This window comes from Thalassophryne amazonica, chromosome 6 (assembly GCF_902500255.1).
Source record: "Thalassophryne amazonica chromosome 6, fThaAma1.1, whole genome shotgun sequence".
NCBI lineage: Eukaryota > Metazoa > Chordata > Actinopteri > Batrachoidiformes > Batrachoididae > Thalassophryne > Thalassophryne amazonica.
The window spans coordinates 18,660,521-18,688,424 of NC_047108.1; the positions used below are offsets into that span (position 1 = coordinate 18,660,521).

Consider the following 27,904-nt stretch of genomic DNA (forward strand, 5'->3'; position numbering starts at 1 on the left):
GTTGATTTGTGGTCATTATGACCACTGGACTGGACATTTACTCGGATGCCTTGTTCAGCCATATCTGTCTTTGCATGTTTGATCATTCTTTGATGGACCTTGTTTGACTTTTTGTTGGTAGCTTTTGTTGGGGTAGACCTTACCCCTGTGAAGCATGCTGAGGTGATTTACGTTGTGATTTGGTGCCTAATCCTGCAGAGTTTAAATGAGAAAATGGACTTTTTCACTTGAATCCTCTATCTGTGCTCAGGTACTGGTCGGAACGGCTACACCAAAGGAGTGGATGGGGAGGCAGGAGGAGGTGGGGGGGGAGGAAGAGGACGAGGGTGGAGAAGGTGATGGACGAAGGAGGAGAGGAGAAGGACGCAGAGTGGGATGAAGAACTGGATGGAGAGATGGAAGGAGGAAGACGAGGACGGACACACTGCATTCCACCAGCTCCACCGGAACCCAGAGGAAAAGGAATCCATGCCAAGAACAGGTACAGCACAGAGACAGGTGTCCACCTGACACCAGGGGCCACAGAACCACGTGGTTTTTCTACTGCAAGAACCTTTGGTTGGTTCTAATTCTGTAGATCTCAAACAGTCCATAAAACTACTACAAATCAGGAATGTTCTTCATGTAGATCAGATCTGTGCCTTGGTACTGATGGTGTCCTTCCTCCTCAGATTCAGGGCAGTAACCAGGTCCAGCGTGCCCCCAGAGCCTTATTCTGTCTGAAACTCAACAATCCAATCAGACAGGCAGCGCTCCACATCGTTGAGTGGAAGTATCCTTCACTGTGACCAATCAGCTTCCAGCTTTATCACCGGATCAACAACTGCACCTAAAATACAGGTGCTGTTCCAAAAATTAAACCCGTCCTTTCACTTCTACTCCTTTCATAGACCTCCTCAAGTGTTCCTGCTTTGGCTCCTCCCACTATTTTCTTTCTTCTCCTTATTTGTGTGTCTGTATGTTTTTCTGTCTTCAACCCTAGATGTTCTTGTTTGTTTCTTTAGCCCAGTGGTGTCCAAAGACATTCTGGAAAGGGTCGAGAGGCTGCAGGTTTTCTTTGCAGCCATTTACTCCAGCAGGTGGTTTCATTGAGGAACATCACTTTGAGCAGATGGGACAAGTTCATTAGTAAAATCACCTGCTGGAGTCAGTGGCTGTAAACAAAACCTGCAGCCTGTCTTTGGACACCACTGCTTTAGCCCATCCTGCTCCTCACAGCTCTGCACCTCCTCATCCTCACGTGCACTCCTAATGCTCTCTGATATTCTGGTTGTGGGATGGTTCAGCAGGTTAGGTTCTGCTGATTGTTTGAGTGTCTTAGCTGCTCCTAGCTGGACAGAGACCTCTGATGTTGGACCCGGAATCTGCTGGAGTCACTGTTCCGGTTTGGGGGACATGGACCTGAGATCTCTGGTGACCACTGGGACCACTGTGGCCTTCACCTTCCACATTTTGTTGAGTTTTTCCTTCAGCTCCTGATGCTTCTCAATCTTCTCCTGCTTTCTGATGTTGCATCACTTTAAAGTGCCACATTGACCACAGTCGCCCCCTTCTGCTCCTTGTCACCTCCTATGTCCACCACAGTTGGTTGACCAACTCCTATTTGTGTGTCTGGAGCTTGAAGTCCCTCAAAACCTCACTTGGACTTTGTTGCTTCCATTCCGTATTCATAGTAGATGTTCCTGCACTCATCTGCTTGCTCCTCTCTGTGTTTGCTGTCCCAGCTGTTAGCACTAATTCAGTTTAGCTGACGTAAACATGAAACAAACATGAACATCGTTTACTTGTAGTCCTTCCTTAATGTTGCTCTCAGACCGTTTGATATCTTCATCCTGTTAGCCATCTTTGCTAACTGTGTCGCTCTGGGAGTTTCCAAACCTTTTCCTGAAGACGATTCCAATTCTACCAACCACAACCTGGTGAGTGGATGGATGGATGGATGGATGGATGGATGGATGGATGGATGGATGGATGGATGGATGGATGGATGGATGGATGGATGGATGGATGGATGGATGGATGGACAGACTTTATTCGGTGAAGGATGTTCTGCACAAACATATCTCACCTCTAGATGTTTGCAGTTACACAACAGACAGCATGTAGCCATGTTTGGGATTAAAGCTCAGACCTTCCTGCTCCACACTGTTCCTCACACTCGTCACTGCTCCTCACTGCTCGCCATCTCTCCTCACTGCTCCTCACACTTCTCACTGCTCCTTGTCACTGCTTCTCACCCGTCATCACCACTTCTTACTGCTCCATACCTTTTGTTCACCACTCCCCACTTCTCCTCACACTCCTCACTGGTCCTCAGCACTCCTCACTACTTCTCACTGCTCCTTACCTCTCCTCACCACTTGTCACTACTCTTTACTGCTCCTCACTACTCCTCACGGCTCCTCACAGATAATGTCAATGTTCAGCTAGTAGTTATATTTAAGTAAAATATTTGACTTTTTCTTCTATAAATGCTTCAGCCCACACCCTTTTGGCCACACTAAATTGTGTAATTGTTTATGACTTTTTTCACTTTCTTTGTTTTTCTCTTGTTTTGTAAATGAGAGATTTTTGTTATGTATGTCTGTGCATGCTGAATAAACCATTCATTCATTCATTCTAAAAATGTCATTCTGTAGCAGCAGGTCTGAATCCAGCGCCGACACGCCAACAACACTCCAACAGCACTCCAACAACACTCCAACAGCACTCAAACAACACTCCAGCACTCCAACAACACTCTAACAGCACCCCAATAGCACCCCAACACTCCAACAGCTCTCCAACAGCACACCAACAACACCCCAACAGCACACCAACAGCACACCAACAACACCCCAACAACACTCCAACAACACTCTAACAGTACTGCAACAACACTCCAACAACACTTCAACAGCACTGCAAGAGCACTCCACCAACACGCCAACAGCACTCCAACAACACTCCACCAACATTCCACCAACACTCAAACAGCACTCCACCAACACTCCAACAGCACTGCAGCGCCACTCCAACAACACTTCAACAGCACTCCAACAGCACTCCAACAACACTCAAACAGCACTGCAACAGCACTTCAACAACACTCCAATAGCACCCCAACTCTCCAGCAGCACTCCAACAACACTCCAACAGTACTCCAATAACAATCCAACAGCTCTCCAACAACACCCCAACAGCACTGCAACAGCACTCCAACAACACCCCAACAGCACTCTAACAACACTACAAGGGTACCCCAACCACACTCCACCAACATTCCACCAACACCCCAGCCGCACTCCAGCAACATTCCAACAGCACTCCACCAGCACTCCACCAACACTTCAACAACACTCCAACAGCAGTCCAACAACTCTCAAACAGCACTGCAACAGCACTTCAACAACACTCCAATAGCACCCCAACTCTCCAGCAGCACTCCAACAACACTCCAACAGTACTCCAATAACAATCCAACAGCTCTCCAACAACACCCCAACAGCACTGCAACAGCACTCCAACAACACCCCAACAGCACTCTAACAACACTACAAGGGTACCCCAACCACACTCCACCAACATTCCACCAACACTCCAGCCGCACTCCAGCAACATTCCAACAGCACTCCACCAGCACTCCACCAACACTTCAACAACACTCCAACAGCAGTCCAACAACTCTCAAACAGCACTGCAACAGCACTTCAGCAACACTCCAGTAGCACCCCAACTCTCCAGCAGCACTCCAACAACACTCCAACAGTACTCCAACAATCCAACAGCTCTCCAACACTCCAGCAGCACGCCAACAACACTGTAACAGCACTCCAACAACACTCCCCCAACACTCTAACAGCACTCCAACAACAGTCCACCAACACACCAACAGCACTCTAAAAACTCTCCAAGAGCACACCAACAGCACTCCAAAAACATCCAACAGCACTCCACCAACACTCCAACAGCGCCCCAGCACTCCAGCAACACTCCAGCAGCACTTCAACAGCACTCCAACAACATTCAACCAGCACTCCAACAGCACTCCACCATCACTCCAACAGCACTCCAGCACCACTCCAACAACAGCCCAAAAACACCCCAACAACACTCAAACAGCACTCCAACAACACTCCAACAGCAATCAAACAGCACTCCAACAGCACTTCAACTACACTTCAACAGCACTCCACCAACACTCCAGCCACACTCCAATAACATTCCAACAGCACTCCACCATCACTCCAACAGCACTCCAGTAACATTCCAACAGCACTCCACCATCACTCCAACAGCACTCACACCACTCCAACAGCACTCCACCGACATTCCACCAACACTCCAACAGCACTCCAGCACCACTCCAACAGCCAAACAACACTCCAACACCTCAACACTCATACAGCACTCCAACAGCACTTCAACAACACTTCAGCAGAACTCCACCAACACTCCAGCCACACTCAAACAACATTCCAACCGCACTCCACCAACACTCCAACAGCACTCAACACCACTCCAACAGCACTCCAAGCACACTCCACCAACATTCCACCAACACTCCAACAGCACTCCAACCACACTCCACCAACATTCCACCAACACTCCAACAGCACTCCACCAACACTCCAATAGCACTCACCACCACTTCAACAGCACTCCAACAGCACTCCACAGCACCACTCCAACAACAGCCCAACAACACCCAGCAACACCCAACAACACTTCACACACTCCACCAACATTCCAACCGCACTCCACCAACACTCAAACAACACTCCAACAGCACTCACCACCACTCCAACAACACTCTATAAGCACTCCAACAGCACTCCAACAACACTCCAGCTCCAATTTGACCTGATGGCCTAAGTCATTTTATTTGTAGTTCCTTGACTGGCCACAATTTATGGCTTGTTGTGGTGAAATGTCCTCACGGATCATCTTTGTTACCACCCACCCAGAAGGTGTTTTCAGTGATTAGTATCACTTTGAGCAGATGTGATGAATTCATCAATAAAACAGCCTGAGTTGGTGGTTACATGGAAAACCTGCTCCTTTGTGGCCTTTTCTGGAATCGGTTTGACACCTGTGATTTGAGACGTCCCTGGTGTCAAATTCTCATCTTTTTTAATGTTGTATGCTAACAGTGTTAGCACATGTAGCAGTTGTCGGTCGGTCCGCTTAATGCACGATTACTGAAGAAATATGCAGCAGATAATTTTTACTGTCCACACCAAAGAAAACCGCTACAAGAACCACTGCGCACTCCCCAAAAATATGAATTAATAAACACCAGAACCAGGTTAGCTGTTAGCTGCTAGTTCGGTCTCAGAGAAAGGGGCGTGTTCAGGTGAGCCACCCACGCTCCGCCCCTTATATATTTATGAATTCATCATGAATCCGTGTGGGAGGACACCTCATCTAAACCCAGGAGAGAGACCATTACTGATTTTGAACTCTCTCTACCTAATGTGTTGAACCAGTTTTATTGCCGCTTTGAAACTGAACGGGAGACATTTTCGTTTCAGAATTCACAGATGAGAACTATCTTATTCTTCATCAGGAGGACGTCCAAAGGTCCTCAAAAGGACAAAAGGAGGCCAGTGGGCCGGATGGAATCCCCCCTCGCGTCCTTAAACTCTGCTCAGAACAACTTGCCCCAGCTCTAACGGATTTACAACTTGTCACTGAGGCGCTGCACTGTTCCACTTGCCTTCAAAAGGTCAACCATTATCCCAGTGCCAAAGAAGTCACCAGTGTCTTGTCTTAATGACTACCGACCAGTGGCCTAAATTCAGTTTTAATGAAGTGTTTTGAGCGCTTGGTGTTGAACTATATTAAAGACCAGATTCCGATGGCCGTTGACCCACTTCAGTTTGCTTATAGACAAAACAGGAGTGTGGAGGACGCCATTGCCTTTGCCCTGAACTCTGTATACAAGCATTTGGACAAAAGGCAGTCTCATGCAAGAATGCTCTTTCTGGTATAGCTCAGCGTTCAATTCCTTGGTTCCAGCAAGACTCATTGTAAAACTGAAAAATCTTGGCCTTTGTGATGCCATGTGCAAATGGATATTGAACTTTTTGTCTGGCAGGCCTCAAAGGGTTAAGGTTAATGGCTGTGTCTCTGATGAACTTATTGTAAACACTGGCTCTCCACAAGGATGTATACTAAGTCCATTGCTGTATACCTTGTACATATGATTGTTGTGCTTCTAATCCCAACAATCTGATTATTAAGTATGCAGATGACACAACTATAATCGGTCTCATTCATGCCAATGATGACTCGCATTATAGATCAGAGGTGGAAAAAATAGTTCTGTGGAGCGAACAAAACAACTTGAAATTGAATACCTCAAAAACTTGTGAGCTTGTCGTTGATTTTGGACACAGCTCTCATAAGCCTATCCGTATCAATAATGTTGAGGTGCAAAGGGTAGAAAACTGCAAATTTTTGGGTGTAACTCTTTCAAATAATTTAAGTTGGAACTCAAACACTATTGCTATTGCTAAAAAATCCGTCAGCGTTTGTTCTTTTTACGCAAGTTGAAGGCTTTCACCCCAAACAAACAAATTCTGACAAACTTTTATCGCTGTGCTATTGAGAGTGTCCTCACAGGAGCCATTACAGTGTGGTTTGGTAACGCCACAAACAAAGAAGAGCACTGCACAAAGTTGTCCGCTCGGCCAGCAGGATTGCAGGTGTGGAGCTGCCGATCTGGAGGACATTTATAAAAAAAGACTTCTTTCTCGGGCATTATCGATCATTAATGACCCATCTCATCATCCGGCCAGTGACTTTTTTGACCTGCTTCCCTCTGGCAGAAGGTATTGTGCCATTAAAAGCACAACATCCCCCATAGCAGGAGTTTTTTTCCCCACAGGCTGTGAAAATTTTAAACAATGCACTATAGTAAAGCACTTTGGATCTGCACGGCACTTAAGTTTTTGATATTTTAAATACTATTTATTGACTTTGAATACCTTCTTTTAAGATTTTTATGTGGCTTGGGGGTTTTAATCATGCTGTACATGGAATGAATGGTTTGTGTTTGTGTGTTTGATGTGCACTGAGATCTGCTCGCAATTTTTTTTTAATTCCATTGTGGTTTTTCTACTGCAAATGGCAATAAACTGAAACTAAACTAAACTGGGTGGGACTGTCACTCCTCACTAATCCTCATAAACAACATTGCATCTGTGGTTAAGAATCACTAACTGGGTGGCAGGTTAACCTGATGATTGTTTACAGCTACCTCAGAGACAGTGGGACGGTTTTGGGTTTGATTCCCGGAGATGTCTGGAACTGAGTAGCGAAAGATAGAAAGAGTGCGGTGGACATGTAAAGGATATGGGTTTGATTCCCGGAGCTCTTTGGAGCTGAGTGAAGATGAAAAGAGTGCAGTATCAATCAATCAATCAATCAATTTTATTTATATAGCGCCAAATCACAACAAACAGTTGCCCCAAGGCGCTTTATATTATAAGGCAAGGCCATACAATAATTACGTAAAAACCCCAATGGTCAAAACGACCCCCTGTGAGCAAGCACTTGGCGACAGTGGGAAGGAAAAACTCCCTTTTAACAGGAAGAAACCTCCAGCAGAACCAGGCTCAGGGAAGGGCAGTCTTCTGCTGGGACTGGTTGGGGCTGAGGGAGACCAGGAAAAAGACATGCTGTGGAGGGAGCAGAGATCAATCACTAATGATTAAATGCAGAGTGGTGCATACAGAGCAAAAAGAGAAAGAAACACTCAGTGCATTATGGGAACCCCCCAGCAGTCTAAGTCTATAGCAGCATAACTAAGGGATGGTTCAGGGTCACCTGATCCAGCCCTAACTATAAGCTTTAGCAAAAGGAAAGTTTTAAGCCTAATCTTAAAAGTAGAGAGGGTGTCTGTCTCCCTGATCCGAATTGGGAGCTGGTTCCACAGGAGAGGAGCCTGAAAGCTGAAGGCTCTGCCTCCCATTCTACTCTTACAAACCCTAGGAACTACAAGTAAGCCTGCAGTCTGAGAGCGAAGCGCTCTATTGGAGTGATATGGTACTATGAGGTCCCTAAGATAAGATGGGACCTGATTATTCAAAACCTTATAAGTAAGAAGAAGAATTTTAAATTCTATTCTAGAATTAACAGGAAGCCAATGAAGAGGGCCAATATGGGTGAGATATGCTCTCTCCTTCTAGTCCCCGTCAGTACTCTAGCTGCAGCATTTTGAATTAACTGAAGGCTTTTCAGGGAACTTTTAGGACAACCTGATAATAATGAATTACAATAGTCCAGCCTAGAGGAAATAAATGCATGAATTAGTTTTTCAGCATCACTCTGAGACAAGACGTTTCTAATTTTAAAGATATTGCGTAAATGCAAAAAGCAGTTTTACATATTTGTTTAATATGCGCTTTGAATGACATATCCTGATCAAAAATGACTCCAAGATTTCTCACAGTATTACTAGAGGTCAGGGTAATGCCATCCAGAGTAAGGATCTGGTTAGACACCATGTTTCTAAGATTTGTGGGGCCAAGTACAATAACTTCAGTTTTATCTGAGTTTAAAAGCAGGAAATTAGAGGTCATCCATGTCCTTATGTCTGTAAGACAATCCTGCAGTTTAGCTAATTGGTGTGTGTCCTCTGGCTTCATGGATAGATAAAGCTGGGTATCATCTGCGTAACAATGAAAATTTAAGCAATGCCGTCTAATATACTGTCTAAGGGAAGCATGTATAAAGTGAATAAAATTGGTCCTAGCACAGAACCTTGTGGAACTCCATAATTAACCTTAGTCTGTGAAGAAGATTCCCCATTTACATGAACAAATTGTAATCTATTAGATAAATATAATTCAAACCACCGCAGCGCAGTACCTTTAATACCTATGGCATGCTCTAATCTCTGTAATAAAAGTTTATGGTCAACAGTATCAAAGCAGCACTGAGGTCTAACAGAACAGCACAGAGAGGAGTCCACTGTCTGAGGCCATAAGAAGATCATTTGTAACCTTCACTAATGCTGTTTCTGTACTATGATGAATTCTAAAACCTGACTGAAACTCTTCAAATAGACCATTCCTCTGCAGATGATCAGTTAGCTGTTTTACAACTACCCTTTCAAGAATTTTTGAGAGAAAAGGAAGGTTGGAGATTGGCCTATAATTGGCCTATAATTAGCTAAGATAGCTGGGTCAAGTGATGGCTTTTTAAGTAATGGTTTAATTACTGCCACCTTAAAAGCCTGTGGTACATAGCCAACTAATAAAGATAGATTGATCATATTTAAGATTGAAGCATTAAATAATGGTAGGGCTTCCTTGAGCAGCCTGGTAGGAATGGGGTCTAATAGACATGTTGATGGTTTGGAGGAAGTAACTAATGAAAACAACTCAGACAGAACAATCGGAGAGAAGAGTCTAACCAAATACCAGCATCACTGAAAGCAGCCAAAGATAACGATACGTCTTTGGGATGGTTATAAGTAATTTTTTCTCTAATAGTTAAATTTTATTAGCAAAGAAAGTCATGAAGTCATTACTAGTTAAAGTTAAAGGAATACTCGGCTCAATAGAGCTCTGACTCTTTGTCAGCCTGGCTACAGTGCTGAAAAGAAACCTGTGGTTGTTCTTATTTTCTTCATTAGTGATGAGTAGTAAGATGTCCTAGTTTTACGGAGGGCTTTTTTATAGAGCAACAGACTCTTTTTCCAGGCTAAGTGAAGATCTTCTAAATTAGTGAGACGCCATTTCCCCTCCAACTAACGGGTTATCTGCTTTAAGCTGCGAGTTTGTGAGTTATACCACGGAGTCAGGCACTTCTGATTTAAAGCTCTCTTTTTCAGAGGAGCTACAGCATCCAAAGATGTCTTCAATGAGGATGTAAAACTATTGACGAGATACTCTATCTCACTTACAGAGTTTAGGTAGCTACTCTGCACTGTGTTGGTATATGGCATTAGGGAACATAAAGAAGGAAACATCCTTAAACCTAGTTACAGCGCTTTCTGAAAGACTTCTAGTGTAATGAAACTTATTCCCCACTGCTGGGTAGTCCATCAGAGTAAATGTAAATGTTATTAAGAAATGATCAGACAGAAGGGAGTTTTCAGGGAATACTGTTAAGTCTTCAATTTCCATACCATAAGTCAGAACAAGATCTAAGATATATGCGGTAGACATGTGAAGGTTGTGGGTTTGCTCCCTGGAACTGTTTGCTGCTGAATGAAGACGAATCATGTGTGGTGGACATGCAAAGGTTGTGGGTTTGCTTCCCTGAACTGTTTGCTGCTGAGTGAAGACGAATCATGTATGGTGGACATGAGAAGGTTGTGGGTTTGGTTCCCCAAACTGTTTGCTGCTGAGTGAAGACGAATCATGTATGGTGGACATGTGAAGGTTGTGGACTTGGTTCCCCGAACTGTTTGCTGCTGAGTGAAGACGAATCATGTATGGTGGCCATGAGAAGGTTGTGGGTTTGGTTCCCCGAACTGTTTGCTGCTGAGTGAAGACGAATCATGTATGGTGGACATGAGAAGGTTGTGGGTTTGGTTCCCCAAACTGTTTGCTGCTGAGTGAAGACGAATCATGTATGGTGGACATGAGAAGGTTGTGGGTTTGGTTCCCCGAACTGTTTGCTGCTGAGTGAAGACAAATCGAGTGTGTTGGACATGTGAAGGTTATGGGTTTTATTCCCAGAGCTGTTTGGAACTGAGCAAAGATGAACAGAGTGCAGCGGTCATGTTAGGTCACAGCGTTTGTTTGTAGAGCAGAGATGATGACAGATTAGTAATCCTCTGAAAATCTCTACGTTTACCAGGTCACGCTCTGCTTTCACTTCCATCGTTTCACAGCGTTTCATGGCGTTTGAAGCCACATCCCAACAAACAGCAACAAAATATCAACATCTTTCTTCGTTGCCATTTCCTCTTCCAGATGTTGGGATGGACAGATCACATGACCAGCACGTTCCTCTGAGTGAACAAACAAACATCACGGACTCAGTCACCGTTAATCCTCTTTAGGTTTCTGAGTATTTCCACATTATTTGTGTTTTTACCCTCGCAAGCACTGAGAGCAGGGTGCTGTTTTCACTGGTGTGTGTCTGTGTGTGTGTGCGCGCGCGCACGAGTGCATGTGTTTGCGTGGACAAGATAACTCAAACACAGCTGGATAGATTTGCTTCAAACTTGGAATGTTACTTTAATGGACATTCTACAGGTGACTAGATGTTGGAGTTAATTATTTATTGATCAGCAAAATATTGCTGATTGATTTGTCTTCATGATGAACTCATACAGATTCAAAAGCTCCACTCTAGACATGTGTGTGTGAGTATTTTCCCGTCTGTTTATTTTGTGTGCGTCGGCCCTCTGATGGTTTTCACTTGTTCTTTTATTCCTTTCATTTCTGCACTTCTTTTGTCGTGTTTGTTCCTTCCTTGCATCATGTTGACGAACCTCTAACGTTCAGATGTTTTCACTTGTTTTTTAAACTCTGTGTGTACGTATTTTTTTGTGAGGGATGATGTACCACATCTGTTCTGTGCACTCACATTCACGCTGCACTGCAGAATAACGGAGGAAATTCTTTTTATTGTGGACTGTAAAATAAATCCCGCCGTGCACATTTGGCACGTTGGTGTGGATGATTTCTGTTCCTGCTGAGGTCCTTGTTTGATGGAGGTCCTTGTTTGATAGTACGAGAAGGTCACAACCCCAAATCTGAAAGTACCACGTGAAGTTCTTTGAACTCATACCAATCTGGTCTCAGTAAGTCCAGCTGATGACCTCAGCAGATCAGATCTTTATTTGCTGTCCCTTCATGGAACGTAGTTGTCCACCTGGGTTCCAGGTAGAACAAAGTCATACCTACAGTGACTGAAATTTGTTTCTTGACTGTACTCACATTAGACCAGGACATTCTTCTCGTACAAAGGAATCAGATGAGGTGGGTCAGATATTTTGTTAGGATGCCACTTGGCAGAGCTTCTTTTGGAGGTTTTCCTGTATCAGGTTTGACCGGCAAAGCAGGCTGGACACAAGTGCAAGATGCAGGAACACAGCTCAGTAGAGTTAAGACGCTTACTGGATTTGTTTGCTGGAGTCGGTACACAGAAAGGTGGTCCAAGAAGAGCAACAGTACAAAAAACATCAGGCTTAGGTGTGGTCAGGTGGGGTTGTGTACCTAAGCTCAGGCTCAGGCTTAGGTACACAAGCAGGTGGTCAAAAAAACAACAGCTGGAAGGAAGACACAAGGCACTTTGATCTGGCAAGGGACAAGAACAAACTGTGAGGCTTATAAAGCACCCAGGTGATGAGCTGCAAATCAAGAACAGGTGTGAGGTGAGACTTCCAGAACTGGGGTGTGGCTAGACTGAATGGAACACCCACCACCAAGCACCAAGAGAGAGAGGCAAGAAAGAGCAGGACAGAGAAAACCCAAGCAGAAAGACAGAGCAAGAGAACAGACAGATAACAAATGCAAACAAAATAAGAGTAAAACAGAACACATACCCCAAAAAGTCCAAATCCTGACATCCTGCCTCTTTGAGCTAGAATTAGACCTGGAATGCTGGAGGGATGATGTACCACATCTGTTCTGGCAACACCTCGGAATCAACCTTCAGGAACTGGGGGTTGACTGGAGAGCGGTGGGTTTGGGTTACCACGGCAACCAGGCTGGGATGAATGGATGTTGTTTGTAATAAGCTAGTAAGGTTCTCCCGGCGATGTCTGGGGTTGGGCCGTCTCCCATCCCACTCTGCCTATTAGGTGAATGGGGTTCCTAGGCAACCATTGCATTGATAAAGTGGTAATATTCAACGGTTTGAAGTGAAGCCATCTGGAACAACAAAAAGTTGCAGTTTCTTGACTGGGCAACTCGAGGCTTGGTTCCAAAAGGGGGAGTGTGGGGGTGGGGTGGAGGGACTTTGTCTCAGCCGAAAGCGAGATTTCTTCGTAGGACACTTCTGGCATATACATTCTCAGCCAATGAATGCAGGTCTACCATGTGTTGTTGTTGACATTGTGTTTGCCTCGTAAATGAATTATAAATATAGTCTCAGACACGTGCGTTTATTTTGTAGCAGAGTTCAAGATAGTGTGGTATATATCGTCAAATTTAGTTATTTTTTTCTAACAATTTCTGCAATGTTGTCTCTCTGGCAATTGGAACAATTGAAAAAGCAATAAACATAAATGCAAATACGATCCAAATATCATAAAAAAAAATGCATGTGGTGCCGTCTGTGGTATGCTCATGGCATTTAAATATCTGGCAGTTGCGGATTTTTGTTTTGTACATTTTGCCAAGACCATGTTCCTTTAATACATATCCTAGTATGACATAACCCAAACAATTACAGGCTCAGCCAAAATTACGCCCAGGATATTGATTCAAAGTCGAGTGAAGAATAGAGTTGCTTTATGGCAACAGCCATCAGGACGCAAACCATCCTGACATCCATATAGTGCTACTTTCAAACAAATGCAACACACGTGGAACAAACTGAAGGTTTCTCAATACATAATGATGAATGTACACACTTGGCACTATGTTAATATCAAGAAGAATTATGCATACATGTGTCTGTATGCACCCTGGGAACATGTTTAGCACTATTATAGGCCAACAACTCAATCATTCTTGAATGCACTCTGTATTTACCTTTAATTGTGACAAATCAGGGTCATCAATGGACCTATTGTCCCACTCACAGGTGCAACCGTGTGTGTGCATTGGCATGCTAATCATGTGTTGACCATTATGAATGACGTATATGGGTACTGACTTTCTGATTGGCTGAGAAATGTACATAATGCCAGAAGTATCCTATGAAACAAATCTTGCCAGCCCGGAACAGAGCTAAAGGTCCTCAATTTGTACTGAGTTGCCCTTCATAATCACTGTCTGTTTTTCTTCACCTGCGTGGACAATAAAACCCTCTTGTGGAACTCAGTGCAACTACAACAACTGTTGGTTTGTGTGAAAGGTTAATGTAATTTTTCGGGAAATTTCATTCACACTGGCTGTTTAGACTGAGCTTTAAGATGACGGCACATAAAGACGCAGCAGCTGGAGCCTCCCCGCGATTTTGCACCTTTTTCTGTTTTATAGTTTATTTATTTATTCTTCTCCTGCCACAAACATGCCACAGAAATCCTGTGGCATATTTACAGCCACCAAGACCTGATAAACATTGGTTTTCAGACAAAACTGGAAATTACTACCACCTTTTCACGGACCCACAACATTCCACCGGAGATAGTGAAACCGCCAGGCACCCTGTGGTTTGTTATCGGGCCTAGCAGGTTCCGGAGGCAGTGCAGGGAGACGAAGCAGAAGCGCAGATGCGTGCGGGCCTGGTAGCCCAGCTAAGAAACCAACCGCACACACCTCCGCTATCATCTATCTTCTTCAATAACACTAGATCTCTTGCAAACAAGATGTATTTCAATTTCAATTTATTTTCATTTATATACTGCAAAAATCACAACAAAGTTGCCTCAAGGCGCTTCACATAAATAACATCTAACATTACCAACCCCCAGAACAAGCACACAGGTGACAGTGGTAAGAAAAAACTCCCTCTGATGATGTTGAGGAAGAAACCTCAAGCAGACCAGACTCAAAGGGGCGACGCTCTGCTTGGGCCATGCTACAGACACAATTTACAAAACAATTTACAAAATGAATGTACAGGAAATGTTGCCGGTGCACAGGACAGGAGGTTACAGAAACAGACACAACACCCATCTCTGGACGGAGCCGCACCTCAAGCAGAGAGAAAAAAACAGAATCAGGCATCAGAAAGACAAGAATACAGTATAATTTGTCAGCATTAAGTAACAAGAAGAACAGAAGAAATACTAAGGTGATCGCTGGCCACTAGCCCTAAGCTTCACTAAAAGACCCAGACTTTAGATACAGTTGAGGCCGCGCTCTGCTCCGTTTACTAATAAAATGAATTTAAAAGGGTAAAAAGCACAGTAACATACTATGCTAGTATGCTCGCCATACGAAGGGGAAAATAAGTGCGTCCTTAAGTCTGGACTTGAAAGTGTCTACAGAATCTGACTGTTTTATTGATGCAAGGAGATCATTCCACAGAACAGGGGCACGTTAAGAGAAAGCTCTGTGACCCGTACACTTTTATTCACCCTAGGGACAGTAGTTCTGCACCCTTAGAACGCAAAGCCCGGGCCAGTATGTAGGGTTAATTAGGTCAGCTAGGTAGGGAGTGCCAGTCCATGAACAGTTTTATAGGCTAGTAGCAGAACCTTAAAATCTGATCTCACAGGGACAGGAAGCCAGTGAAGAGACACCAGAACGGGTGTAATGTGGCCAAATGTGAGTGTAATGGATGAGCTGCAGCACAGATCACCTACAGCTGCCACATCCATGATTGTTGTCTGCTGATTGTTAGCCAATCCTGGCTGTGCCTGTATGTCCTGATGCCACAATTGGAGCTAGCAGGCCACACATTCACTGCTACGAGCAGACTGAAGCCTCCGGTAAGAGCATAGGGAAGGGGATTTTATGTTTACCTGCTTAAGGATTGGTACTCAGACAACAGAGTAATAGACACCTACTGCTCACCGGACCTAGAGGCCATGTCTGTCCAGTGCCGACCCTTCTACCTGCCATGGGAGGTAACGGTAGTCCTTGTGACTGATATTTACATTCCCTCCGATGCTAACATTAGCATGGCACTCGGTCTGCTTCAGATCATGGTGTCGAAACAACAGAGGGCTTCATCCGGATATCGTGCACATCATTGTTGGGGACTTTAATAAAACAAGACTGTCGTCCCCAAATTCCACCAACACATCAAGTGCGCAACAAGGGGAGAAAACCACTTGATCATGTGTATTCTAACAAAAGCATGCCTACAGAGTGACCCCCGACCTCACACTATCACACCACCTCTTCTGTTCCTCTTTCCAGCCTACGCCCCCTCAGGAGACAAACAAAACCAGTTACCCAGACCGTCAAAGTCTGCAGCTGCTATTTTTCCATAGTTCCCCTCTCAGTTCCCTAAACATCCTTGGGAGGACCTCTTTGAAACTTATGCCCCATAAGAAAGCTCTGATATATAATCTTGTTCTCTCAATTAACAAGCATCCAGTCAATAAAACAATCTGTAACTAGGGACAAGAGTTGGGTTTGGAGTTCGGGGAAGGTTTCTGGGATAAGGCTGTGGACAGAATTCGTATGTCATCATCTTGTGCAAGACTTTCCCTAATTCAGTATAAAGTAGTACACAGACTACTTCTATCAAGTCCAAATTATCCAAAATTTATCCCCCAAGTTCTGATCTGTTTGATAGATGTAACTCCTCGCCCTGTGATTTAAGTCATATGTTTTTTCTTTGCCCCAAACTTCGGTCATATTGGTATTGGTATTTTGATGTTGTCTCTCACATTCTTGGCATCAGACTGGAGCCTTGTCTGCTGTTGCTATTTCGGGAGGTCCTGGAGTCCCCACTGTGTCCTTTACTAACTCGCAGGTGGATCTACTTGCCTTTACCTCATTGCTAGCACGATGCAGAATATTATTATCCTGGAAAGCTCAGAGTAGGCTTATGGGTTTTAAAATTTGTGGGCAACCTTGTATCGCTATTTTTGGTTGGCTATGACATAGGCAGTAGTAAGCACCCGCCAACATTGGCGACACCCAGAATAGTGAATTTTGGGCTTCAAAACAGCTCCTCCGGGTTTCTGTGGGTGACGTCGGACAAGGTTTGTTTAGTGTATATTTACAATCTATGGCTTTAAACTGTCTTTGATCAAAGCCTTCAATGGCATCAAAGACAGAATGGAGTCACATTAAAGTCATCTTAATCTTTCTCACTAACATTGGCCTTGATGGACCAATGCTTTTATCTAGTTGAGGTTAGGAGCTAATGTTTTCTAAGAATTGAACACTGTAGACCAGAAGAAAAGGAATGATGGAAGGAATGAGCAAAGGAAGGAAGGAAGGAGGGAAGGAGGAAGAAAAGTCCAGAAGTATTTGGATACTGCCGATACAGATTGTTGCGACACCCAGAACAGTGAATTTTGGGCTTCAAAACAGCTCCTCCAGGTTTCTGCTGGGTGACGTTGGACAGGGCTTGTTCAGTGTATATATACAATCTATGGCTTTAACTGTCTTTAATTAAAGCCTTCAATGGCACTCAAAGACGAATGGAGTCACATTAAAGTCATCTTTATCTTTCTCACTAAATGTTAGCCTTGAGGACCAATGCTTTATCTAGTTAAAGTTAAGAGCTAATGTTTGTTAAGAATTTGAAACACTGTGGACCAGAAGAAAGGAATGATGGACAGAATGAGTAAAGGAAGGAAGGAAGGATGGAAGGAAGGAAGGAAAGTCCAGAAGTATTTAGATACTGCCGATTAGATTACATTATAGGTGGACCATTGATCTTCTTCACACCTGCATACGTATGATCTTTATAAGATGACTAATGAGCAGCTGGTGATGTAGTGATTGTCATTGGCGGGTCTGAAAAAGGTTATCTTCTTGGAAACATCTCCAAACCCCAAAATCATTCTGTGGTCACCTGTAACATCTTCATGCATACATCTGTGTTTGAGAGTCTTCAGAACAGGTTATTTCTCAGTCTGTGCTTAGGGCCCTGTCACACCTAGCACCAATGCACGCGAATGAGGCCGAATCAGCCTGAATGTTTTAAACTCAGATAAAAGTTATTGTACTTGCCCCACAAATCTTAGAAACATGGTGTCTAACCAGATCTTACTCTGGATGGCATTACCCTGACCTCTAGTAAACTGTGAGAAATCTTGGAGTCATTTTTGATCAGGATATGTCATTCAAAGTGCATATTAAACAAATTTGTAGGACTGCTTTTTTTGCATTTACACAATATCTCTAAAATTAGAAAGGTCTTGTCTCAGAGTGATGCTGAAAACCTAATTCATGCATTTATTTCCTCTAGGCTGGACTATTGTAATTCATTATTATCAGGTTGTCCTAAAAGTTCCCTGAAAAGCCTTCAGTTAATTCAAAATGCTGCAGCTAGAGTACTGACAGGGACTAGAAGGAGAGAGCATATCTCACCCATATTGGCCTCTCTTCATTGGCTTCCTGTTAATTCTAGAATAGAATTTAAAATTCTTCTTCTTACTTATAAGGTTTTGAATAATCAGGTCCCATCTTATCTTAGGGACCTCATAGTACCATATCACCCCAATAGAGCGCTTCGCTCTCAGACTGCAGGCTTACTTGTAGTTCCTAGGGTTTGTAAGAGTAGAATGGGAGGCAGGGCCTTCAGCTTTCAGGCTCCTCTCCTGTGGAACCAGCTCCCAATTCAGATCAGGGAGACAGGACACCCTCTCTACTTTTAAGATTAGGCTTAAAACTTTCCTTTTTGCTAAAGCTTATAGTTAGGGCTGGATCAGGTGACCCTGAACCATCCCTTAGTTATGCTGCTATAGACTTAGACTGCTGGGGGGTTCCCATGATGCACTGAGTGTTTCTTTCTCTTTTTGCTCTGTATGCACCACTCTGCATTTAATCATTAGTGATTGATCTCTGCTCCCCTCCACAGCATGTCTTTTTCCTGGTTCTCTCCCTCAGCCCCAACCAGTCCCAGCAGAAGACTGCCCCTCCCTGAGCCTGGTTCTGCTGGAGGTTTCTTCCTGTTAAAAGGGAGTTTTTCCTTCCCACTGTCGCCAAGTGCTTGCTCACAGGGGGTCGTTTTGACCATTTGGGGTTTTTACGTAATTATTGTATGGCCTTGCCTTACAATATAAAGCGCCTTGGGGCAAACTGTTTGTTGTGATTTGGCATTATATAAATAAAATTGATTGATTGATTGATTGAATTCCAGTTATATTCGGGAGGGACATTCATTTGGACAGCCATGTACGAATGCTGCACAAATACCCAGAATGTGTGTCGAATGAACTGTGCAGATTTGGAGGGCAGCAGCTCCTGATGCTAGGTCAGCTGTGGCCAGAACATAGTATGGATGCCCAGAGTGCAGGTTGGATGTGACCACAACACAGCACAAAACCCCACAATGCTGGCAGAATACTGCAGGAATATACAGAATGCACCTGTATGTATGTGGTCCAATTGCCACCCGAGGTCTATGTGGAAGGCAATCAAGGGGAGAGGCATGGCAGAGCGAGCGCTGAGGCCTGCTCTTGTGAAAACCTGCCATGTCTCACTGCTGGGTTTTGCATGACATCCAACCCATGGACTGAATACATGTAAAGTGGGTCCCCTCACTGTAGTGCATGTGATGCATGTGATCACAATATTACAGACATCTGATCATCGACATGCACACCCACAGCTGTTATTACCGGTAATAGCCACCAGTCTGCAGCAAAGTAAACCCATGAACAGGGGACCCTGTATGACACACATCAGGCCATATAATGGATAAAGTACCAGAGGAGAAGTAAGGCAGATCCTGACAGTAATGCATCAGCGGCTGCACTTTCTCTCCCCTTACCCCCATTTCAGGTGCACCCTCTCTCTCTCTCTTTCTCTCCCTCAGTCTCTCTCTCTCTCTCACTTTCCCTTACCCACCAGGGAATCAGCTGTGTGGCGGCTGTCCAGAGGGGCTCACGTATATGCAGAAAAGCGATCAGCTGTTTATGAGCACACACACACACACCCACACAGCTGAGCGGACATTTCATCCAGCCTGAAGGTTCCTTCAGATGAGTGAGCCTCACGCAGGACCCACAGTGCAGACAGGTGATTGGCAGTCACACACGCACAGCGGTTCGAGCAGATGAGAAAGCCCCACACCTGTCCTCTCTCCAGGATATAACATCCATGAGCTGACCACACTGTGGTTTACACATGTTCCCTGGCAATCACTTAATTCTTCGGACTGTGAGGAGCTTGCGATCGTGTGTTACATGCTGTGACTTGCAATGGGGTGTTGCGCCATATGGTAATTATATTCAATGGTGGACGAGGTATTTGACAGCTGATGTAAGCAGCTCATGGTGCTGGCAGGATGAGAAGGTGGTCACCACAGGCTGCAGTTCCTGCAGTATCCGCTCTGCACTGTAAAACGCACCTGAAGCCATTCGAAGGTGAGCTTTTATTTCTGTTTTATGTTGTGAAGGGCTGGTGAACCAGTTGCCCCATCATTGCTCCTACAGAGGTTTATGGTGTTTATGTAATGATAGGTGTATTACAGCTGTCACATCCCATTCAGCTGCATTGTGGTGCGCCACGACTGTGACATGCATCGACTCGCTGTGGGCCAGACGTGTGGCTCACCTTCATGTCGTGTTACAGCCATAATGATCATACATTATCTAACCCATAGGAGAGAATGACAATGTATCTATGATATAAGGTTTATTATGGGTATAACACCCTGTTGAGACATGCGGGCTGTGGTGCGGCTCTGAGATGCATTGACCCGCAGTGACACACAGTACTTTCGGTTTGATTTTGCAATGTTTACGTCTGGTTCACAATGTTCAAGGACTGGTTACTGGTTCAAGGAATGTGTGCCACAGACATCGCACATAGAAATATTTTGTTTGCACTCCCTGAACTGGAGGTGCACATACAGCTCATCTGTGCCACAATTGGGACATTCCTGCAGGACTTGCCATGCCTGACCATGGCAATTTACCCTCGTACGCAATCAAACTGTCTCAACTGCTGTTTTGATGCCATCAGAATATTTAGAACACAGTCAGATTGCAGTTAGACTGCACTGCGACTGCCATAAGAGCTTTCACCACCTCGAACACACCTCGACAGTGGTGAGCATGTGCTATACATTTGGCCTGGCCGTGCAAATGTGCCCGACTGTGGGATGCAGTCAGGAATGCTGTACGAGGATTTTGAGTGCACCTCAAATTTGCCAAAATGTAGGTTGAATGTCCATGTGTGCGGTATTCGGCTTCATTCGTGCTATGTGTGTCAGGGGTATTAAGAAAGAACTCTGGAAAACCAGACCTGGATCATTTTAATGTTGGTGTCCAGAAACAAAAGACATAGCAGAACAAGTAATGATAAATAAGATCAACTATGTGTTTCAGGAGCAAGTTGAGTACGTCTTCCTCATCATCTTCACCATTGAGACCTTCCTGAAGATCCTGGCCTATGGTCTTGTCATGCACCCCAGTTCCTACATACGTAATGGCTGGAATCTTCTGGATTTTGTCATTGTCATTGTCGGGTAAGAAAGCAGATCCTTTGGATCTTTCCTTAAATGTTGGCTTTCATATAAATGATTTCTTTTTTTTGCAGAAGTTCTCTTAACATCAGTGTTTTGTGGTTTTTTGTTTGTTTTTCTGCTGGTGTTTGTTTTTTATGTCTAATTTTTGATGCGTCTCTTCACGTCCTCTAGTGGGTGACGCACAAACCTGGGTTTGATTCCTGTCCGCAGGAACGTTTCCAATATGCTCCAAATTGCTCAATTTAAAGTAGTGAATCGAAAATACGCTTAATGGAAACACGTGTGTTTGAAGAAAAAATCTCAAATATCACAAAAAGCTTCTACACTTACTTGAAGTGATTTTTCGGGTATTTCGGGGTAAAAAATCCTTATTTTGAAAACTTGGCTGGAAAAACTTTTTACAGCTTACAGGTCACACGATGTACAGAAAATGTCACATGACATTCTTAAATGCACAAAGAGCTACATGTGGACAAAGTTAGAGACGAAGAGCTCGTTAAACGTGATCAGAGACGACGTTACAGCAATATCAGATTAAAAATAAAACATTCTGTCATCATGACGATTGGAGTTACAGTTCTTCCGACAGCTTCATTGGAATGAAATTTGTTGTGAGAAGACAAAACCCAGCAGTCACATTTGTTTACGTCATGGAAACACTGTGACGTCAAATTGTTTTTTCTCAACGTTCTGAAAATATTGTGAAAACTGTAATGAAAAGTCTGTTTGTGTGCTTGGACAAACCGTTGGCTCTGCATCAGTCCCCCAACTCTAACTGGGTTCCAGCCTTGACTGGTGAAGTGACCCGTGATGAACTTGCATCCTGTCCAGGGGGAGTCATAGACTCTGATCTGCTTCACGCTGCAGGACCCGGGGTTCTGACCCGATGGGCCTCAGGGCCTGTTGGACTTTGAGTGCTGCTTCAGTCCATTTTATGTTTTTGTTTTAAGTCTTGGAGATAAATCGGAGCTGACTGCAGTGGATTGAGCCGTCCTGATTGTTGTGTGGATGCAGGTCGAAGCCCCCCGGCGGTGCCACTGTTGGCATCGTTTTGGTCTCTCTGTTGAGTGTTCTTGACGGCTGACCGTGGATCCGCTGCACTCAAATTGTTGCAGTTATTTGTGTTGCTTCCGTGCACACGACTCATAATGTTCGAGCTCCCGCACACAGCGTCTCTGGATGCAGCCGCGGTGGATCGGACCTGACAGGGTGTAAATGATCAGCTCCACTAGGAACTGACCCCAGAACTGTGTCAGTCTCACGTTCATAGCTCAGGTTTGATTTTGAAGATTCTGGGTTCATCCAGAACTCTGATTCTGGTCATCCGCATGTTGATTCTTCGTTCCACGTTTTTATACCGGATACGTAACAATGTCACACCCACAAGGAGAGAGAAGCTCCTGTGAACATTTTGACCATGAAGAACACAAAACCTCCACACAACAGTAGGTGGGCTTTGAACCCAGAACCTTCTTACTGTGACTCAGTAGTTCTCACGGTTGATCAGATTTTTGTTAAAGTTGTTGCACATTTAGGAGCTAAAGTCCAACCAAAAATCATTCAGGTCAGGTTCTGGCCAAAGAACCCTTCAGATGTGACATGTTTTCATTCTCGGGGTCCAGACTGGGGTTGGTGGTTCTGTGTTGGTTCCTTTGTGGGTTTTTTAATGTGCGGACTGACAGCAGCCTGGGTTCTGCTGTGGATTTTCTTGGCTCTGACCGTGTGGAGGCTAAAGCCGAGACAGCTGCTGGGGTCCTACGGGTCGTGTGGCCCGACTGCTGGTGTCCTTGCTGCCGGCTCGCCGTGTGACCAGGCGGCCTCGGGGTGATGATGAAGCCTTTTGTCACGGCAACGCTGTGGAGGACATTTGGTCCACGCTACAGTCCGTTCACATAAAAACCAACAGCTCTGCCTCCCACGAGGACCAGGACCGAGACGTCTGCACGGCCCTGATTCACCTGTGTGCAGCTCCAGGTTCAGATATCCAGCGATGTTACCACACCATGTGTGTGTCTGTGTTTGTGTGTGTGTCTGTCTGTCTGTCTGTCTGTATGTGTGTGTGTGTGTGTGTGTGTGTGTGTGGTGTGTGTGTGTGTGTGTGTGTGTGTGGGTGTGTACTTTGTGAAACTTTCTGCTTCTTGCTTTGAGTCTTTTTGTTCCAGGATCATTTCAAGCTGCAGGTTTTTCATTGTTTTTCAGGTTCTGTCACTTGAGCTTCAGTTTTCTTCTCCTCTTCTTCTCGTTTGTGCAGGTTGTTCAGTGTTGTCTTGGAAACAATGACAAATAAGTCGGGCGAGCAGGCAACCACGCACCACATGCCGGGGAAGCCTGGAGGCCTGGATGTCAAGGCGCTGAGGGCCTTCAGAGTCCTCAGACCGCTCAGACTGGTTTCTGGAGTCCCCAGTGAGTTTTCTGGATGGTGTGTGTGTGTGTGTGTGTGTGTGTGTGTGTGTGTGTGTGTGTGTGTGTGAGATGGTGTCACAGTGAAGGCTGTATGTGCGATGACACCAGAGTTAAATATCTTTAAACCTTTCTCAGATCTCACACAGCGTCTGTTGGGCTGGGAGGGACTATAGTCCACAGACAAAGCAGGTTTTCAGTCCCACTTCAGGTTGTGGTATCCAAAACTGATAAACATCACTTTAAGGAGATTGGATGAGTTCATCAGGAAAATAACCTGCTGGAGTCAGTGGGTTGCAAAGAAAACCTGCACCCTCTAGACTCTTTCTGGAATACTTTGGAAACCACTATCCAAAGGGGACTAAATGACACTGACAGTCCAGCCTCAGTGTATCATGACCGACAAAAATGTATGGTAGCCATCCAGGTAGCTGTAGTAATTTTATTAATAATTAATATCAATAATTTCCATCACTTTTTACTAAAATTGGAGCAGCTTTAACTTTTGACCCCTGTACAAACTGATATTGACCTTTGTAACCATTCTTGCTGTTTTTACCCCATAACTCCAGAACATTCAGTAATAGATAGTCCAAACTATACCTTTTAGGAATCGTTATGATCAGACTAATAATGTGAAGGCTTTCAGCTTTAAATTGATGATACTTGGATCCAATCTGAATCACAAATGTGAGAAATTTATCCAGAGACCCTCGATTTTTGTGGCTGTGGTCAAATCCATGATGCAGTTCATTTGGAGAACTAAAGTTGTTTGTTTCCTGTGTGATGTATGGAATCAGTTGCTGTCACTGTCAATTAAACCAACTCTCATCGGAGGGAAAGATCTCCCTGGAATGAAGGAGCGTTCTGTCAGGTTCTGGTTTGTCTGGACTCTCGTTCAGGTCTACAGATCGTGTTGAACTCCATCATGAAGGCCATGGTCCCTTTGCTGCACATTGCTCTGCTCGTCCTGTTTGTCATCATCATATACGCCATCATCGGTCTGGAGCTTTTCATTGGACGCATGCACAGGACGTGCTACTACATCACAACAGGTGTTAACACTCACACGGGTCACACACATCTTTACAACAGGAATGTGCGGAAGTGTGCTTAAGAATAGGTGTCCATCGCTCGGCACCGATTATCTGCACCGCGTATTGGCGCTGATAATCGGTCCACCCCTATTTAAGAACCAGAACATCCTGGAATTCCCCTGAAACTGGACCACCTCGCCAGGCTGAAACTCTGCAGAGTACAGTGATGACCCTGGTCTAATCTCGGCTAAGCAGAGATAACTGGTCTAAACCTGGACTAAACTAGAGTATACAGTAGTGTATTGGATATCATGCTTTCATGGGTAAATTGCTTTACAGTGATGCCTCACATTGTCTCCATGATATCAGTGTGCTGCCATACACACTGGGAGCAACTTGGGGAATAAGAACCTTGCCCAAGTTCCCTGAGTGATTTTCTGGTCTGACAGAGATTTGAACCGAGGATCTTCTGGCCACCACCTCCCTCCTAAAGCCACCTTGACACGCGCAAATTTGATCCCCACACTGCCGCGCAATTCGTCATGCCAATGTGACTTGCTTTTGTCCCACTTGACCATCTCTCATTGCTCCCAGAATCACAGAGAAAATATCTACAGCTGCAGGTTGTCTTGTGTTCGTTGTGTGGTGGAGAACGCTTTTGGAATCATCTCAAAGGTAATTATTTATAATATATATGTCGTAATGGATTGGTAAAACAGTTGCATTTTCATTCCTTCTTATGAATTAGATAATGTATATGTAAAATTATGTTTATTATAAATGTAACATCTCGTCATAATCGTTCAGATGCACTGCTGCGCTGCAGCACTGACACAGTGTCTTCGAATAATTGTGCAATGTTCACGACTAGTTCACAAAATTAAGTTTTTGAACATTTAAAAAAAAATTTGCACACTGGCTCACAGCTCACACACACAGTTCACAACAGTTTACAACGAGTTTACTCACTGGCACGCCAGATTGCATACCAGTTCGGGGATCAGATTTGTGTAAGTGTCAAGGCACCTTTAGGCTAATGTATATTAATACACATTGAGACTAAGTAACTAACTAATTACCTAACTGTGTACTTAGTCTTCTTGCATATATGTCGAGGCAACTGCTTGAACCACACTCTTCCATCTGCACCAGATCCACGACAGCTGTTGCACCTGAGGCCACATGCTTAAGATCCTGGGCCGCCCTAACTGTGCCCGAACTAGTTTAGTGTGTAAGCTTACGCATAGTCACAGCAGATATTGTTCTTAGAAGATGGTTTCCTCTGATGGTAGTTTTTGGAGGACGAGCAGTAAATACATCTCTTCGCGTTATGGTCTACTGGCTTCCGTTGTCTCCGCACTTATGATCACAGTGACTGACTCTTCATGATCTCCCGTAATCATGTTTTCGTGCTGTTCAGATAATTTTGTGGAGGACGACCCGGTGACGTGTGCATTTTGCCGGTCCTACGGACGGCAGTGCACACTGAACGGCCTCAGAGTGTCGAGGGCGGTGGGCAGGTCCCAACGGAGGAATCACTAACTTGATAAACTTCGTCTTCGCCATGCTGACTGTCTTCCAGTGCATCACGATGGAGGGATGGACAGATGTTTTGTACTGGGTAATAGACTGTGTCCCCGCCACCCTGCCAGTCTGAGTAACAAACACATGTTGTTTTTGTTGGGGGGGAAACATACTCAAAGTGTTTTTGTGTTTTGTTTGTGCAGATGAATGATGCCATAGGATTTGAGCTGCCGTGGGTTTACTTTGTCAGTCTGGTGATTTTTGGCTCCTTCTTTGTTCTGAACCTGGTTCTGGGAGTCCTGAGCGGGTTGGTCATCTTACACATGTTGAGAATTTGAGTTCAGCTTTCTTTGAGTCTTTGCAGGATGTCAGGGTGTGTGTGGTTTGTGTGCACAGAGAGTTCAGTAAGGAGAGGGAAGAAGGCCAAAGCTCGTGGAGACTTCCAGAACTACGAGAGAGCAGCAGATGCAGGAGATCGCGGCGGACATGGACTGGATCACGCAGGCTGAAGACATGGATGACCTGGATGATGATGGTAACACACACATGCGTTTTTGTTTATCTGCCATTTTGGTTCATATGAATGTAGGCAATCCTGGGTCAACCTTTGTCTCTTAGTGAAACAACTGGTTTCATCTTGGACTGTTCTTGGTCTGTGTGGACTTGTCCTTGAACAAGGTACTGGACCTACAGATGGGATGACGGGGACGTCAGGACATCGGTGGGAAACATCAAACATCAGTTTGTTGTTTCCCACCGACCGTGTGGAAATATTCCTCAGAGTGTTATGGTTAGAGGTCTGGACAGACGGTGAACTCAAATGCTGAGTGCAAGGAACAGAACTGGTTGTGAATGAAAAGATATTTATTTACAATAACTGGATAAATAATAATGCTGCGCTGGAGGTGCCTGCAGAGTGGCGAGTCAGCCCGCTTGTAGCGGAGGAAAGTAGGGAGCTGCAGGTTCCCGAGGCAGTCTTGTAAGAGAACTGAAATCCTGGAGTATACAGGACTGGAGCCGGGGCCAGATGGGATGCACAGAGCCGAGAACAGGAACTAGGAGAATGGAGGAGAGAGTAGGTGAGTGACTGCACTCGTAATACTGAAGCTTTTAACAACAGACAGTTCACTGAAGCTTTAAAACAGGAATGTTCACAGCTCTGAAATATCTTCAGAGGTCAAAGATCAGGTGCTGTACGTCTTGTGATGCAGTTCCAAATTAAGCAGGACTTGACTTAAGAAACGACTTGGAAATTTCTTAGTAGTTCAATATCAGAGTTCATACAGTTCTGGGAAAACAGTTCTTGGAAATAGTTCTTGGTACTAGTTCTTGAAACAGTTCAAGAAGCCAGTACTTGCAAACAGTTCTTAGTCATGCACAGTCACAAACAGGGGCAGGGTGAGAACAGGATCTCACAGAACATGAAGGAACTTAACTGAAGCATGGCAGAGCTACGTGCGCTATAGCTGAGAGCTGGAGAGTTCCACAGTGACGTGGTGCAGAATGTGGTGTGGGAGCCAGGAACGTGTGCAACAAGGAAGCCACACAGGAGAGTGTCTGGAAACACCAAAAACATCAACGAGCTCTAATATGTAAATTGGAGTTGGCCAGGTTACCTTGGAACAAGCTACAGAGAGCTCAGACGTCAGAGTGCATGGAAGCGGCAGGAAAGACGAGGTCAAGGTCATGGAAGCGTCACGATCAGGATGCAGTGCAAGAATCTGGCAGTGAATGAGCTGAAAGCCTGTGTTTAAGTAACCCGCTGCTGATGAGCCTCT

General features: G+C 44.7%; 1 protein-coding gene across 1 annotated transcript in view; it reads left to right on the forward strand.

The window, feature by feature from the left end:
* Positions 1–338: 338 nt before the first annotated feature.
* The window catches only part of LOC117511419 (voltage-dependent L-type calcium channel subunit alpha-1D-like), a 183,882-nt gene continuing 156,316 nt past the window's right edge, over positions 339–27,904 (forward strand). Inside the window, 12 exon segments of the mRNA XM_034171447.1 lie at positions 339–481; positions 629–772; positions 1,814–1,919; positions 21,026–21,165; positions 23,417–23,568; positions 24,468–24,620; positions 26,023–26,096; positions 26,098–26,223; positions 26,330–26,433; positions 26,523–26,544; positions 26,546–26,575; positions 26,577–26,661. Coding sequence (XP_034027338.1) covers positions 339–481; positions 629–772; positions 1,814–1,919; positions 21,026–21,165; positions 23,417–23,568; positions 24,468–24,620; positions 26,023–26,096; positions 26,098–26,223; positions 26,330–26,433; positions 26,523–26,544; positions 26,546–26,575; positions 26,577–26,661 — 1,279 coding nt within the window.